This window comes from Doryrhamphus excisus, linkage group LG4, assembly GCF_037039965.1.
Source record: "Doryrhamphus excisus strain RoL-2023G ecotype Guam linkage group LG4, RoL_Dexc_Guam_v1.1, whole genome shotgun sequence".
NCBI classification, from domain to species: Eukaryota; Metazoa; Chordata; class Actinopteri; order Syngnathiformes; family Syngnathidae; genus Doryrhamphus; species Doryrhamphus excisus.
In genome coordinates this window covers 15,185,428-15,198,563 of record NC_136360.1, presented here as the reverse complement: position 1 = coordinate 15,198,563, position 13,136 = coordinate 15,185,428, and the positions used below count along the sequence as shown (strand labels likewise).

At 45.7% G+C, this 13,136-nt stretch overlaps 1 protein-coding gene across 1 annotated transcript in view; it reads right to left on the bottom strand.

Annotated features, from left to right (window-relative positions):
- The window catches only part of LOC131129460 (adhesion G protein-coupled receptor D2), a 71,093-nt gene that overhangs the window by 28,601 nt on the left and 29,356 nt on the right, over positions 1 to 13,136 (bottom strand). Inside the window, 3 exon segments of the mRNA XM_078789925.1 lie at positions 1,424 to 1,556; positions 5,240 to 5,293; positions 10,447 to 10,488. Of these exon segments, the coding sequence (XP_078646051.1) occupies positions 1,424 to 1,556; positions 5,240 to 5,293; positions 10,447 to 10,488 (229 nt within the window).

Sequence of the window (13,136 nt, the reverse complement as noted above, 5' to 3'; positions counted from 1 at the left end):
TCTAGCAGAGTAATATTTCCTTTAATACGTCATGACTGTGAACGCACCATTCGTGCTGTTTGCACCTACTTTGGCTAGCAAACATCATCAGAAGGAAGGCGTCCTTTTTTTCCCAGATGAGAAAAGTGGGCGGAGTGGATATGCTAGAGGTGGGTGCGCTGGTTTCGCCTTTGAATCAAATGGACATACTGGCTGCTTTGCATGGAAGAGGGTGCTGAACCAATGCACAGAGTGAACCCCCTTCCCGCCTGTTAGGAGGCCAGCAAAATGATTGACTTCATTTTCATTTATTGTGTGATGTATTTATTTACTATCATGTTTTAATCTGGCCTACCCTAAAGTGTCAAGTGTGACCTTGAAACGGGTAATTCCACTTTTAAAAGCAGTCAAGTGCATTGGTAAGTTTTGCCAGAGCAGCACGCCCAGCCACATAGATTTATGTCAGAGTGTCTGTTTAGTGTTCCACTTCAACAGGATATTCCTCATGTCTGATTTCACACAGCCTTGCACTAATGCATCACAGAGAAGCCCCAGGCTCGACGGTGGGGAAATGGGATGCATTTAAGGGCACTTTCAGGGACTGTGCTATTTCCAAAATATTGACATCGCTGGAAAAGTGACTGACACTTTAAGGAAAGAATTCAACTTGATTCAACACTGAAGTTTTTTTCCGGGTGGATTCTCTGCCCTCGCATGGATCTGATCCAAGTGTCATTCAGTCTGAGCGTTAGCTCAGACCGTATTGTTGGGAGAGCGATATCATGACTGCTAAGTTCTTTGAAAAAGAGCATCGCTGTGAATGCACAAAGACCGTGCATCCACCCATCCGTCTGTCCGTCCACCCGTCCATCCATCCATCCAGCCATCCATCAAAGAACCACCAACCTTTTGCAGCTTCACTTGATTGTGATGTTTCCAAATATTCTCATGATAAATGATATTGCAGTTTCCAGAAAATCTGAAACATTTTTGGCCTAAATGATGCATTGATAAATATGATAAATGAGCCAAAATACATATTGTAATGATAATGTATATGTACCCAAATATTATTAGTATACATGGAGCAATGATTCATCAATTATCCAATTTATCCAAATGAATCCAAAGGCTTTCTTCTGTCAATAGTGACATTGGCACATGAGAGGTCTCGATCCAGGGGAAAGTGGCCAACAAACCGAGACCTACCCAGCAAGGTCCTACATAGGGAGACCCCCCACCTCCAAATGTCTTTAGGCTGAGTTGGAACATCAGAGAACTAAGGAGTACAGATGCCTAAAGTTACGTTTGGGTGGGAGTGTTGGAATCGTACCACATCTTTTACTGCTGAGACAAATGGTGGATTTCTTTGAACCGAAGCAAATGAAAATCTCTCCCTGTTGTAACCAACATACTGTGGATTGTAGTACTCTTAACAACTTACATCTGCTGCTGTCTTCCTCTCTGTGCAGGAAAAAGGGGGCGCTCGCCTCCTCCTGGCTGGGGGTGGTTGCTTGGGGCAAGCTGATAGGACGAGAGCTGGTGACCGAGCTGGACGGACGGGAACTCGCACAGTTCTGAGAAGGAGAGATATCAGAAGAAGATCACAAGACTGTAGGAACTCTCATTCATGATCATTTGTAGCAAACGTTGTGTTCCTGTGTTCCACTGCTCACCTGGCCGAGCCACATTAGCAATACAACTCTTGGCTTGCCCTATGCTAATATGCTAATGACATGCCATCAGTGAATATACGTGTTATACATTTCCAACATATTTAGATATCGGGGCTGTAAATGACGACAAATGTTCATCAGATTAATCACAGATGTTCAACTAATTAATCATGAGAAGGCATTGAACTTGACACCACTGCTCATCTGGCTTTTTGGAACGGTAGCCTCCTCCATCATCCCGGATAGGTTATATCCCGTCCCACTGTGAATGAACTAATCCACGTCCAATTTCGAGCGATACGTCAGCGGTGTCAGGGCCACGGATCTGTTGTTTTTTATTTGGGGCCAGAAACTGACAGCTTTATTTCACCCAGCAATCTGGCTGTGTATGTACACGAGGGAGGTCGGGGGTCAGAGGTACTTGCTATCAAACAGGCAACCACACTGGTCCAAGTGTGTGTGTTTCAAATTAAAAGCGCAGGGGGGGCGAGGAGAAGTGTGTGGGGCCTCTATCGGGGGGGCTAAGGGAACGAAAAAAGGGGGGAGGAGTGGAGAATGTGTGATAACAACAAATTGTTTATGAGGTTGTCAAGGTCACTCGTGTGTCTCCTCACCGAACCAAAGGCAAAATAGAATTGTTGAAACTAACCAATGAGGTGATCAATTATACAGTGGAACCTTGGTTAGCATCATTCATCCGCTCCCGGGTGCTGAAACCTAGGAAAGCTACCCTGAACAAATCCATGCGTCCTCTCAGACATCGCGTCTCATTCAATCCCACCGTCTTTCAAGGCACACGAAATATCGTCTTCTATGCCTACGTGAACATGGGACCTAGCGCAAGAAAGCTGACATCCCATCTTTCATTCAAAAAAACACTCCTTTCTTTCTTTTTGTGTTGTTTAGTAATCAGCAGTCGAACGTGGTCAGTTTCAGGAAAATATCCGTCCCCAACTAGAGAAGGGAGAAAAGTAGCTTCAAGCGGGCAGCACGGCGGTCTAGTGGTTAGCGCGCAGACCGCATAGCTAGGAGACCAGGGTTCAATTCCACCCTCGGGCATCTCTGTGTGGAGTTTGCATGTTCTCCCCGTGCATGCGTGGGTTTTCTCCGGGTACTCCGGTTTCCTCCCACATTCCAAAAACATGATAGGTTAATTGACGACTCCAATTTGTCCATAGGTATGAATGTGAGTGTGAATGGTTGTTTGTCTATATGTGCCCTGTGATTGGCTGGCGACCAGTCCAGGGTGTACCCCGCCTCTCGCCCGAAGACAGCTGTTTGCTTTTGTGACAGCTGTCACAGCTGTAATCAATATATAATCAATATAGAAAACAACACCAACAAAACATCCAAAGAACAATTCCTTACAAATGCACCATCAGCTATTTACTATTTCACTCTGTGAACTAACATTGTCCTCCGCTCTCACGTTGTCCTGCTGTGGGGAATGTTCATCCATGAGCTGCATGCCCCGCTCTGCCCCCTTGTGGCCGGTCTCATGGCTACAACTACTTGAAGAGCGATTTTCTTGTTGTGTGCGTCAGAAGTGGCAGCTTTCTTTGGCTCCACTGTGGGTTGTTTTAGCAGAGACTTGTAGCGTAACTGTGTCAGTTAGCAAAAAACTACAGTGGAGCACTGATGACATCATCGACAAGCGACGGAACCAACTTCCTCTTCCTGTTTGACGAATTAGCGAGCTGCTAACATGGACGTTTCGCGATAATAAATGCAGAATTGGATTCGCAAAGTGAGCGACATTTTGCCCGCTCAGCAGATGCAAGCAGAGGCAACATTTCATTTCAACAACAACCATGCTAACCTGGTTCCACCGTACATACATTTTACTTTAGCTGTACGGTGGTGCGTTCAATGACCACCAAACAGATGGAAAAACATTATGTGTGAAGATGTAAAATGTAAAATCGGCTTTTGCTGTACGTATCATGACAAACGCATCAGCTATCGCAGATTCTTTGTCGGCCTCCACGCGTCTTCCAGTCATCCCAGCAGGCAATCCTATCTTTTACAACTGGGGGGTATGGGGGCATGTGCGGTCATCTAGAGCCAAATGTCTCCTATCCAAGCAAAGGACAGGTGGATACGGTATTTCAGAGAAGATTTATGGCGCTAAACAGCATTAGCTAAAAACCGTCAGGTGGCGGCGATGGCTAAAAAAGGCGTTCTGGTAGCGGAAGCCAGCGAGATTGGAAAACCACCACCTCGAGAGCAAGCAGTAAAAATGACAGTAGATGGCGGGGGGCCTCACTGATGCTGTGAGCAGACAATATATCAAGCAGCACCGCTAGCAAGGGGCCCCATTAGCCCCCAACCCGGTCCGGCGGACACATCTGATCTATTTCTTTCTTTCCTTCTGATCTCTGAGCTGGGGGGGGCGGAGCGCATGATATTTGGAAATCAATCTGCACTCGCTAATGCTTTCATTCCTTTTGCAATGACCTGGGTGCCAGGTGGGGAGCAGGGGGCCAGGGTGCTGGTGATGTGATCGCTCATAACGGGGGATGCCGAGGGAGGGGGTCTGTCGCTTTTCAACACAAACTTTCATTGGAAAAAGCCAAGAGAATATGGGGGGGGGGGGTCCTTCGTACTCCTTTTTGGACTTGCTGAATGGGGCTAATCTTATCATGGGATTGGCTATGAGAACGTCCAACCGTCTCCCACCACTCAACCCCCCCTGACTTTTTACCAACGCCCCCACTCCACCTGTCTGACTTTACTCTTCACTGCGGCTTGCCATCTGTACCTGACACTTGACATGCCGGGGACGCCTCGGCTTGGCATTCTATCATGCACACGCACACACGCACCTATGCACATGCACACCTATGCACATGCGCACACACACATGCACCTATGCACATGCACACCTATGCACATGCGCACACACACATGCACCTATGCACATGCACACACACACACCTACGCACATGCACACACACACCTATACACATGCACACGCACACACACCTATGCACATGCACACGCACACACACACACCTATGCACATGCACACCTATGCACATGCACACGCACACACCTATGCACATGCACACCTATGCACACACACACACACTTACGCACATGCACATGCATACACACACCTATGCACACACACACCTATGCACATGCACAAACCTACGCACACACACCTATGCACATACACACACACCTATGCACATGCACACACACCTATGCACATGCACACACACACCTATGCACACCCAGAAAGGCATGCACCCCCATGCAGGCAGCCAGGCCAGAAGGGGGGGGGGTGAGGCGTTCAAGGGGGTATAAATAGCGGGCTGACACTTTAATGTCAGGGGACAGCTTGTCCTGGATTAGAAACTTGAGGTTGACATTACTGGGATGAAGGTGCTGGGGGGGGGGGTTATAACGGGCTCTATTTGATCTATAAGGGCATCCAACACGGACTCCCGGTTAGTGCCGGGGGGGTGAGGGGGGGGGGGGGGGCTGTTGTGCGGCCAGCTCTCCTGGGCCAGGTCCTGGTTAGCATTGGGAGGAAAAAGTGTGTTCTTGTGTGTGTAGGACACAACAAGGTGACTTACTGAGAAATGAAGCGCTTTCCTCCTCTCCTTCAGCCTGTTGACCGTGCTCCGAACCTGACGGAAGACGAGAGACACTTGAAGCCGGTCCGGGAGGGGCGAGGGGCCGGGAAACAGGCGGCGCACAAAGCAAAGCACTCGACGAGCAAGCAGAGCAGAGACACGGGGGAGGAAAGGGAACAAGCCAGGGAACAGAAAGCATCAAGTGTGTGAGTCAAAGTGTTGGTGTGCGTCCTGGTGGGAGGGAAAGTGACACAAAGTCAGAAGATGACCCCCAGCTAGCGTCCGGCGGGGGCGACCGGCCTTTTATACGGACGAGACGAGACACCTCCCTTTTCCCAGGAAAAGTCCTGGAGTTCATCATATCATCAACAACGTAAAAGTTTCATATCCAGACAGTAAACGCATCTTATCACCAACCCCATGATGGGAATGCAGCATTCCTCTCATCGTCTCAGAGATTTATTATTATTATTATTATTATTATTATGATTATTATTCATTAATTTTCTACCGCTTTTCCTCACGAGGGTCGCGGGGGTTGCTGGAGCCTATCCCAGCTGTCTTTGGGCAAAAGGCGGGGTACACCCTGGACTGGTCGCCAGTCAATCACAGGGCACATATAGACAAACAACCATTCACACTCACATATTATTATTATTATTATTATTATTATTATTATCATGTTAGCTGCTGATTTTCATAAACATAAGAACATTCAAACATGTCATTCAAAGGCCATGCCAGCAGTGAAAGGACATCATGGTAGCTTATCTTATGACTGGGAACTGGGAAGAACGGAAGAACTGGTTTTGGTCTACAATAACAGGGTAATCATTCAGTCATCATCTCCACCCATCCAGCAGGCCTTATCTTATGACAGGGAACTGAGAAGAACAGAACAACTGGTTTTGGTCTCCAACATCTTGGTAATCATTCAGTCATCATCTCCACCCATCCAGCAGGTCTTTCCTTCTCCTTGACTGAATGACAGCTGATGCCGACGTCCGTGCCGCCGTTACTCAAGGCAACAATGTGCTTCCTAAACTTGGACTTTATACTGGTGTGTACCGCGTGAACGTGCAGCAGGTGGGGTCGGGGGCAGGGGCGGGGCATTGTGGCGTCATTAAGTCTCATCTTGGCGTGACTGATGACAGGCAGGCGGCACGTGCATACATCTGGCATGGCACCGCGCTCATAATGAAGAGGAACTAACAAGTGACAGCACGGAACCAATGCGAGCGCTGCCATCGTTTGTGACGGGATGAGCAACAAGTGCAACGCATCATGGCGCCATGATTTCACGGATAGCAAGCAGCCTTGCTGCGGTTCCACGACAAGCTAATGAATCATTCGACAATGAGGGAAGGCCGTTGTTTTCGGTGATTGTTATGCGTTTAAGGGCTTTAGCGCGCACTCAAGGTTCGCAGTGATGCAAAGTTACGCAATTAACATATGAAAGCCGTGCAACACCTGGCGCCATCCTTGGAGCTGATGGAGATAAAAGGTCATCAAAGCGCGTTAATACAAGGTGACCACCAAGGAAAAGCTAATTGCAACCAATAATGGGGAGTTTTGTCTGCTAATTAGCCAGTAAAAACGCCGCGTTTTGAGTATATTAGCTGCAAAGCCCATCGTCTTTGCCATATTTATGAAGATGGAAAACAGCTTCATGAATTTCCCGACACTGAGGCAATTTTCCTTTGCATATCAAAGTCGAATTTGCAACAGAAACTCAGGTTGCTTTTAAGCCTTTTTAGCGCCACACGTGTCAACGCTATCTGTGTTGCATCATAATTCCACCCGTGGAATTCATCATAATAATAACAACAATAATAACAAGAAGAAGAAGAAGTGGTTAGCGCGCAGGGCTCACAGCTAGGAGACCCGAGTTCAATTCCCCCCTCGGCCATCTCTGTGTGGAGTTTGCATGTTCTCCCCGTGCATGCGTGGCTTCTCCCCGGGTACTCCGCCCCCCCCCCCCATTCCAATAACATGTTAGCTTAATTGGCCACTCCATATTGTCCATAGGTATGAATGTGAGTGTGAATGGTTGTTTGTCTATATGTTATATGTTTGTCTATATGTTATATGTTTGTCTATATGTTATATGTTTGTCTATATTTGTCTATATGTTTGTCTATATTTGTCTATATGTAATATGTTTGTCTATGTTTGTCTATATGTTATATGTTTGTCTATATGTGTCTATATGTTATGTTTGTCTATATGTTATATGTTTGCCTATATGTGATATGTTTGTCTATATGTGATATGTTTGTCTATATGTGATATGTTTGTCTATATGTTTGTCTATATTTGTCCATATGTTATATGTTTGTTTATATGTTATATGTTTAGTATTTATATTATATATATATATGTTATGTTTGCCTATATTTGTCTATATGTTATATGTTTGTCTATATGTGATATATTTGTCTATATGTTGTGTTACATTTCATACAAACTGAAAACTCATTATTTCATTTCTCTTTCAAAACACATTAAAATATAAAAATAGAAATGAGAAGTTCATCATTATATAAGTCCACCAAGCGGATGGTGGCTCTGTATTCATGTGATGTTGTTCCTGCCATAGTTTTATACATCCTAAATAGGATCAATCCCATGGCTATAATGTATCTATGTTTTACCTAGCCACTTCCATACTTCCATGCATCTGGCCCAGGGACGCAAAAGTGACCGTGTGGAGGGATGGAGGATCGCTGGCAGCACGTGCATTCATGGGGGATGAATAGAACGTAGTCCAAGTATTCATATCCTCCCATTTGTAGGATAGTGTCAGGCTGTGTACTACGGAGACTAATCATGCCATTGCATAATACACGGCTAACAGGACACTAAGATCCTGCGCTGCATCTGATGTGGGACACTGAGTTCTAGCAGTTAGTTCCTTGGAAGGTAGAAGAGCATGGAAGCCACAGCATGAGCACCAAGGTCACGTCACGTACGTCCAAACATGTTAAGCTTCTGCTACAACAAATTGCCAATCCTCAGTCTTAGATCTTGGAAAGACGGCACTAACATGACGTGAACTTCTCAGCCAAGGTGGTGATCCGGATCATGGATTATGTACCGGTAGTACTCCCAATGTGTGGCAACCTAGGATCAAGGACGACCCTGGTTTAAGAAAATGAATGCAACGAAAGCACTAAAAAGGGCCGCTTTAAGCAAGAATTCAGCGTTGATTTATTTGACATCATGAAGGGTCAGGCCTGCCCGCCTCTGGACCGGGCCTCATCTTTGCCTGAAGGACAGCTCCTCGGCACTCAAAGGACTTGAGGGAATCAGAGGCAGCTAACGCAGCAGATCGAGCGGAGGCTTTTGCCAACACGCCCGAGTAAAAGAAGAATGATGGCGGACGAGACGGATAACCATTACTAACCAGCGACCAGCTGTCAGATTCAGCCGTGATGACCTTGGACGTTCAATCAAAGACCAAGATGTTTCTACCCATCCCAACACGTGTTGATGACTTTGTTAGCTTCCGGCTGCTGACACACTTTCCATCAGCTTCCCAATACTGGACACACTCGTACCTCCGCTTTTCTCATTCCTTCCCCAAAACGTCCCACAAGGAAACCATGCCAAGTCCATCAGTGGCACCAGCAGGCCGAAGAAAGGATTAATTTCATTCGATCATGTCATTTCCTACAATATTGTAATAATTTTTGTCCAAATCATATGAAAACTGAAGTGTTTGAATTCCGAGGTTTGAGCATATTTGAAGTGAATTAGATGACAGTATTATTTGAAACGGTATTGGTAGCAGGTTCTGATATTATTATTATTTATTATCTGATAGTTTATTTACTATGTGGTGAATGAGTATTGGGCTGGACATAGTAAAAGAAACAAATATATCAATAATATAATATTCCATTTGACTTTTTCTTCCATGTCCCATGTGGAACATTTGTTATATTCAGGGCAACCTGGGTCAGCGGATACCGCCACCAATGTACGCCAACATGATTATCATAAGATGATATGGTTATTAGCTTGCTACTGCATCCAAACAGGAACCGGAAGTCGGCTCCGTCACCCATCTACGATGTTGTCAGCAGCGGACTTTGCTGCGGCTTCAATGAATGCGGCTACTTCATGGCTAAAAGAAGTACAGTTCCCAGACACTGGGGGTCGAACCGTGGCATGTACATGATGTCCATATGCATGATGCACATGGCTCGTCCAAGAACCGTTAGAAAAGTAGCAGTTGGAAAGTTTCTAAGGATGACTTCACCTTCTGCTTGGACCGACGACCAAAAGTGTCTCGGTCTTCAGTGCTAAGGAGCGACACTGGGAGCGGGTCTCGGGAGGATTGCAAGGTTTCTAGTGTGTGTATGGAAACAGCCCACGTTACAGCAAGGCCGGTGTGGCCTGCGTACTGAATGTAAACCTTTTCAGTGCAGATTTGACACTCATCTTAAATGCGCTTTTATCCCTTTCATTTGCCATTTATACGCATTTCAAGTCTTATACATGTGAGTAAAAGTACATGAAAAAGCATTTGGGGATTTCTGGAAGGGACTAATCCATTTAGGCGATTCCGTATGGGAAAATCTGTTCCGGAGAGTAAGTTTCAGTGAAAGTCGGACTCCATGAACCTAATGAAAACATCTCGGGCCTGCATGAATAATCAGGTGTGGAAGAGAGACCAAGAGGATTCCAGCTGCTTTACCTGAGCTGGTGTAAATTGTTCTTCCTGAGGTGAGTGCCATTCCTTCCATTTCATGTCTGAACGGGAATAACGCAGCATCTGCAGATGTAAACTTCCATATGACGACTACAGCGGGGACCTGGCAAAGCACCGGCCGAGCAGCTTTGTCAGGATTCTAAATGGGGGGCCGTGAGTTAAAAAACTTAAAGAGGCAGTGAAATATTAGCCAATGTGGGTGAGCAATGAGTGGCTGAGAACGGCGGCGTGTCAGTGTTTAATGGTCGGACTCGGATGCATATAAGTTAGTCCAAGCATGAAGGGCAGCGCGATGCTAGGCGTGGAAACAATGTCCCCCTCCCCTTCATCCCGGCCCTCCTCCCGCCATCAACCATCACACACACACACACAACTGGCAGCAACCCCCCCCACCTGCCCGCCCCGGCACAGCTTTTAACCACGGAGCCCATCAGAAACTTGTCATTTCTCTCATTCACGGCGACAGCCTTGAGACACAATGCAGACTTACCTCTGTGTTGTACACCCCATATATCAGGAAGATGAACAGGCCCTGCAAGCAGACAAAGAGGGAGGGGGGACGAGGTGGGAGGACAAAGTTGTTACATTCGTATCATCAAAAAAAGATCAGCTCTAATGAGCGCCACGGCGAGCAGTTTATTTTGTAAAGGGATGAGACCAGAAGCGGCGCTTAAAAGGAGAACTTCTCCAAACTGTGGCCCCCTTTTGTATGGCTGAGCTGGCGTTTGTTTCGTCTACAATAGCGATGTCCCTCACTCAAGCTTCCTCGCAAAATGTCCAAGGTTCAAACCCATTTTTGTCAATAACGTACAGACTGCCATGGCGATAGAAACTCACATGGTGATGAAGTGCAAGCAGACACAATATCAAACACTAGAGAAACATAGCAAAGGAGACACAAAAAGAGAGCAATTGAGAGCAGATGAAAGCCAAGCGAGAAGGAGAAAGGAACATCATGAAAAAAACGACACAAAGAGCGCGTTCACACAACCCCGTGGCCCGTGGCTCCTCCTGCGGCCCCAACAATGGCGAGCCTTGGATGCATAAAGCCTGCGCTCTGGCTCACAGAAACATCTTTTACATACGCGTTTGCCGCTGCTGATGTAAACCCAGAACCTTGATGGAAATGCTGAGAAGCGCTGCTACAAAACATGGACGACAAAGAAGAAAAACTTGGGCAAAGTCCTGTCGATCTGAAAGTCGGCAGAAGAACATTCCGTCTTTCTTTCAAACATACATTTGATGCCGGCTGTCGGCGTTGACGTCGGCGAATGGAGAGTAAATCATACACACAAAAACAATGCAGATTTTGGACACAAGCCCCCCGGGGAAGAACCCACCTCTTCTCTCTTTAATTACCATTGTTCACTTGCAAGACAATCCAGCTCTAAATGCCTTCCGTACGTCTTAAATGCATTTCAAGTAGAAAATCGATAGCTTCTCGCTTCTCCTGAATAACAATGAAAGCTGATCCACGGATATGCAGAATCGGAGTCACGGTCGAAGCTTTAGCTTGGTCGGCAGGCTAGCAGGCTAGAGACGTGTCTACGGAAAACTTAAACACATGTCCAAGCCACTGCTGCATTCACTTGCATCTGCCGGCACACAATTACAGTGTGTTCAAGGACCGCCAAACAGCGTGAGAAATCTCAGTGTTTGATAAAACCATTTTTGAAAAAAATCCTGAAATGATGTTTTCAACTTTTGCTACACCTGGGACACGTTAGCCCAGTGGTTCTTCACCTTTTGGACGTTGAGGCCCGATTTTCTAAGTGCTGAGTTTTAAAATTAAATATTAAAACTGTATCAATTTAATTGATCTCACTAATAAATCCAATCCACTCACAGTTTAACAAGCTAACAAGCTAAAACCAGATGTTGCTCTTCCTTCATTTACAAAGCCGTATTTGATGAAGTCAGGATTGTAAAATGTAAGAATGGAGTCTTTTGGCGAGGACTGGCACCACTTGTCTTCATTTATTCGTTTAAAAACTTCCCCATTGCTAGTTGTTGTTGAATGTCTTCTTCTGATCTTCCGTGAGCTTGTTTAACAACGACTGACAGATTACCGCCACCATCTGGTCGGAAGCGGCACTGTAACTGAGCGTCTCATGGATAACATACATTAGCATAGCGGCTACCCTACCTCTGGTGTTTGAGGCCCGCTTGAGGCCCAACTCTGGTTAAGAATCACTAATTTAGCCAGGCTGCATCCGCACGGCTTCAAACCCTTGCTGACAAAAGCTGATGGCGATGGCCGCATGAGGTACGTATCGACTGCGTCATCATAACAGAAGTCGGTCAACGCATGACAACATCAGCAGTGGCTTCTTTCTGAGACGTTTGACAGAAAATCTTTCCTCATCATAGAAGTTGTTTGCCTGGCTTGCAACACACACCTCATTGTGCTGCAATTCCCAGGTCGTTCATTCAATTGGATTAGCATGTTTTTGATCATTGCTGTGATTTGTAATGAATCTTGTGTTGCACATTGAACAAAGCGCACTGCACATTAGGAAAAGTGATCTATTAGAATATAATTGAGTTAAAAATAAGCGGCAGAAAAACAATAATGATGGATTGTTTAAAGTCTTAATTCATTAATATTCCCACTATAAACAAACAAACAAACAAAATTGGGCCACATGATTTAAATGCGTGCTGGCTTATCTAAAGCAAGTCCTGTTTCTTTTGAACTCTCCGCAAGTGTTACAAATTTATGCAAAGGATGAATACGGTTGCTTTCAAAGTACTGCAATACTGCACATCAAACAAGGGAGCATACATTAATTAGCAGCCCGCTAATTACACAACAATTGTATGTTTAAAAAGTTAAATCCAACAAACACAATGTTTGACCAAAAACAGTTACGGCCCTGGAGAGAAGGGCGATGCGAGGCAACCCAGAAATACACGTTGGCTCTAACTGCTGGGATGTTACTCGTTTGGCCAAGTTTTGATTGCCGAGAGCAGGGGTCGGCAACCTTTACATCAAAAGAGCCAATTTTACCCCCAAAATAGACTGGAGCCGCAAAACATCATTTTAACTTGAAAGCTATAATCTTTGTTCATGTGACTGCTTTTAACAGCAGAAAACAACAAATGAATTTTTCTCGCCATTTCTCATGTGAAGCATGCATGCAAGCCAGAGAAGCACAAAATGTATAGTACTCAACATCC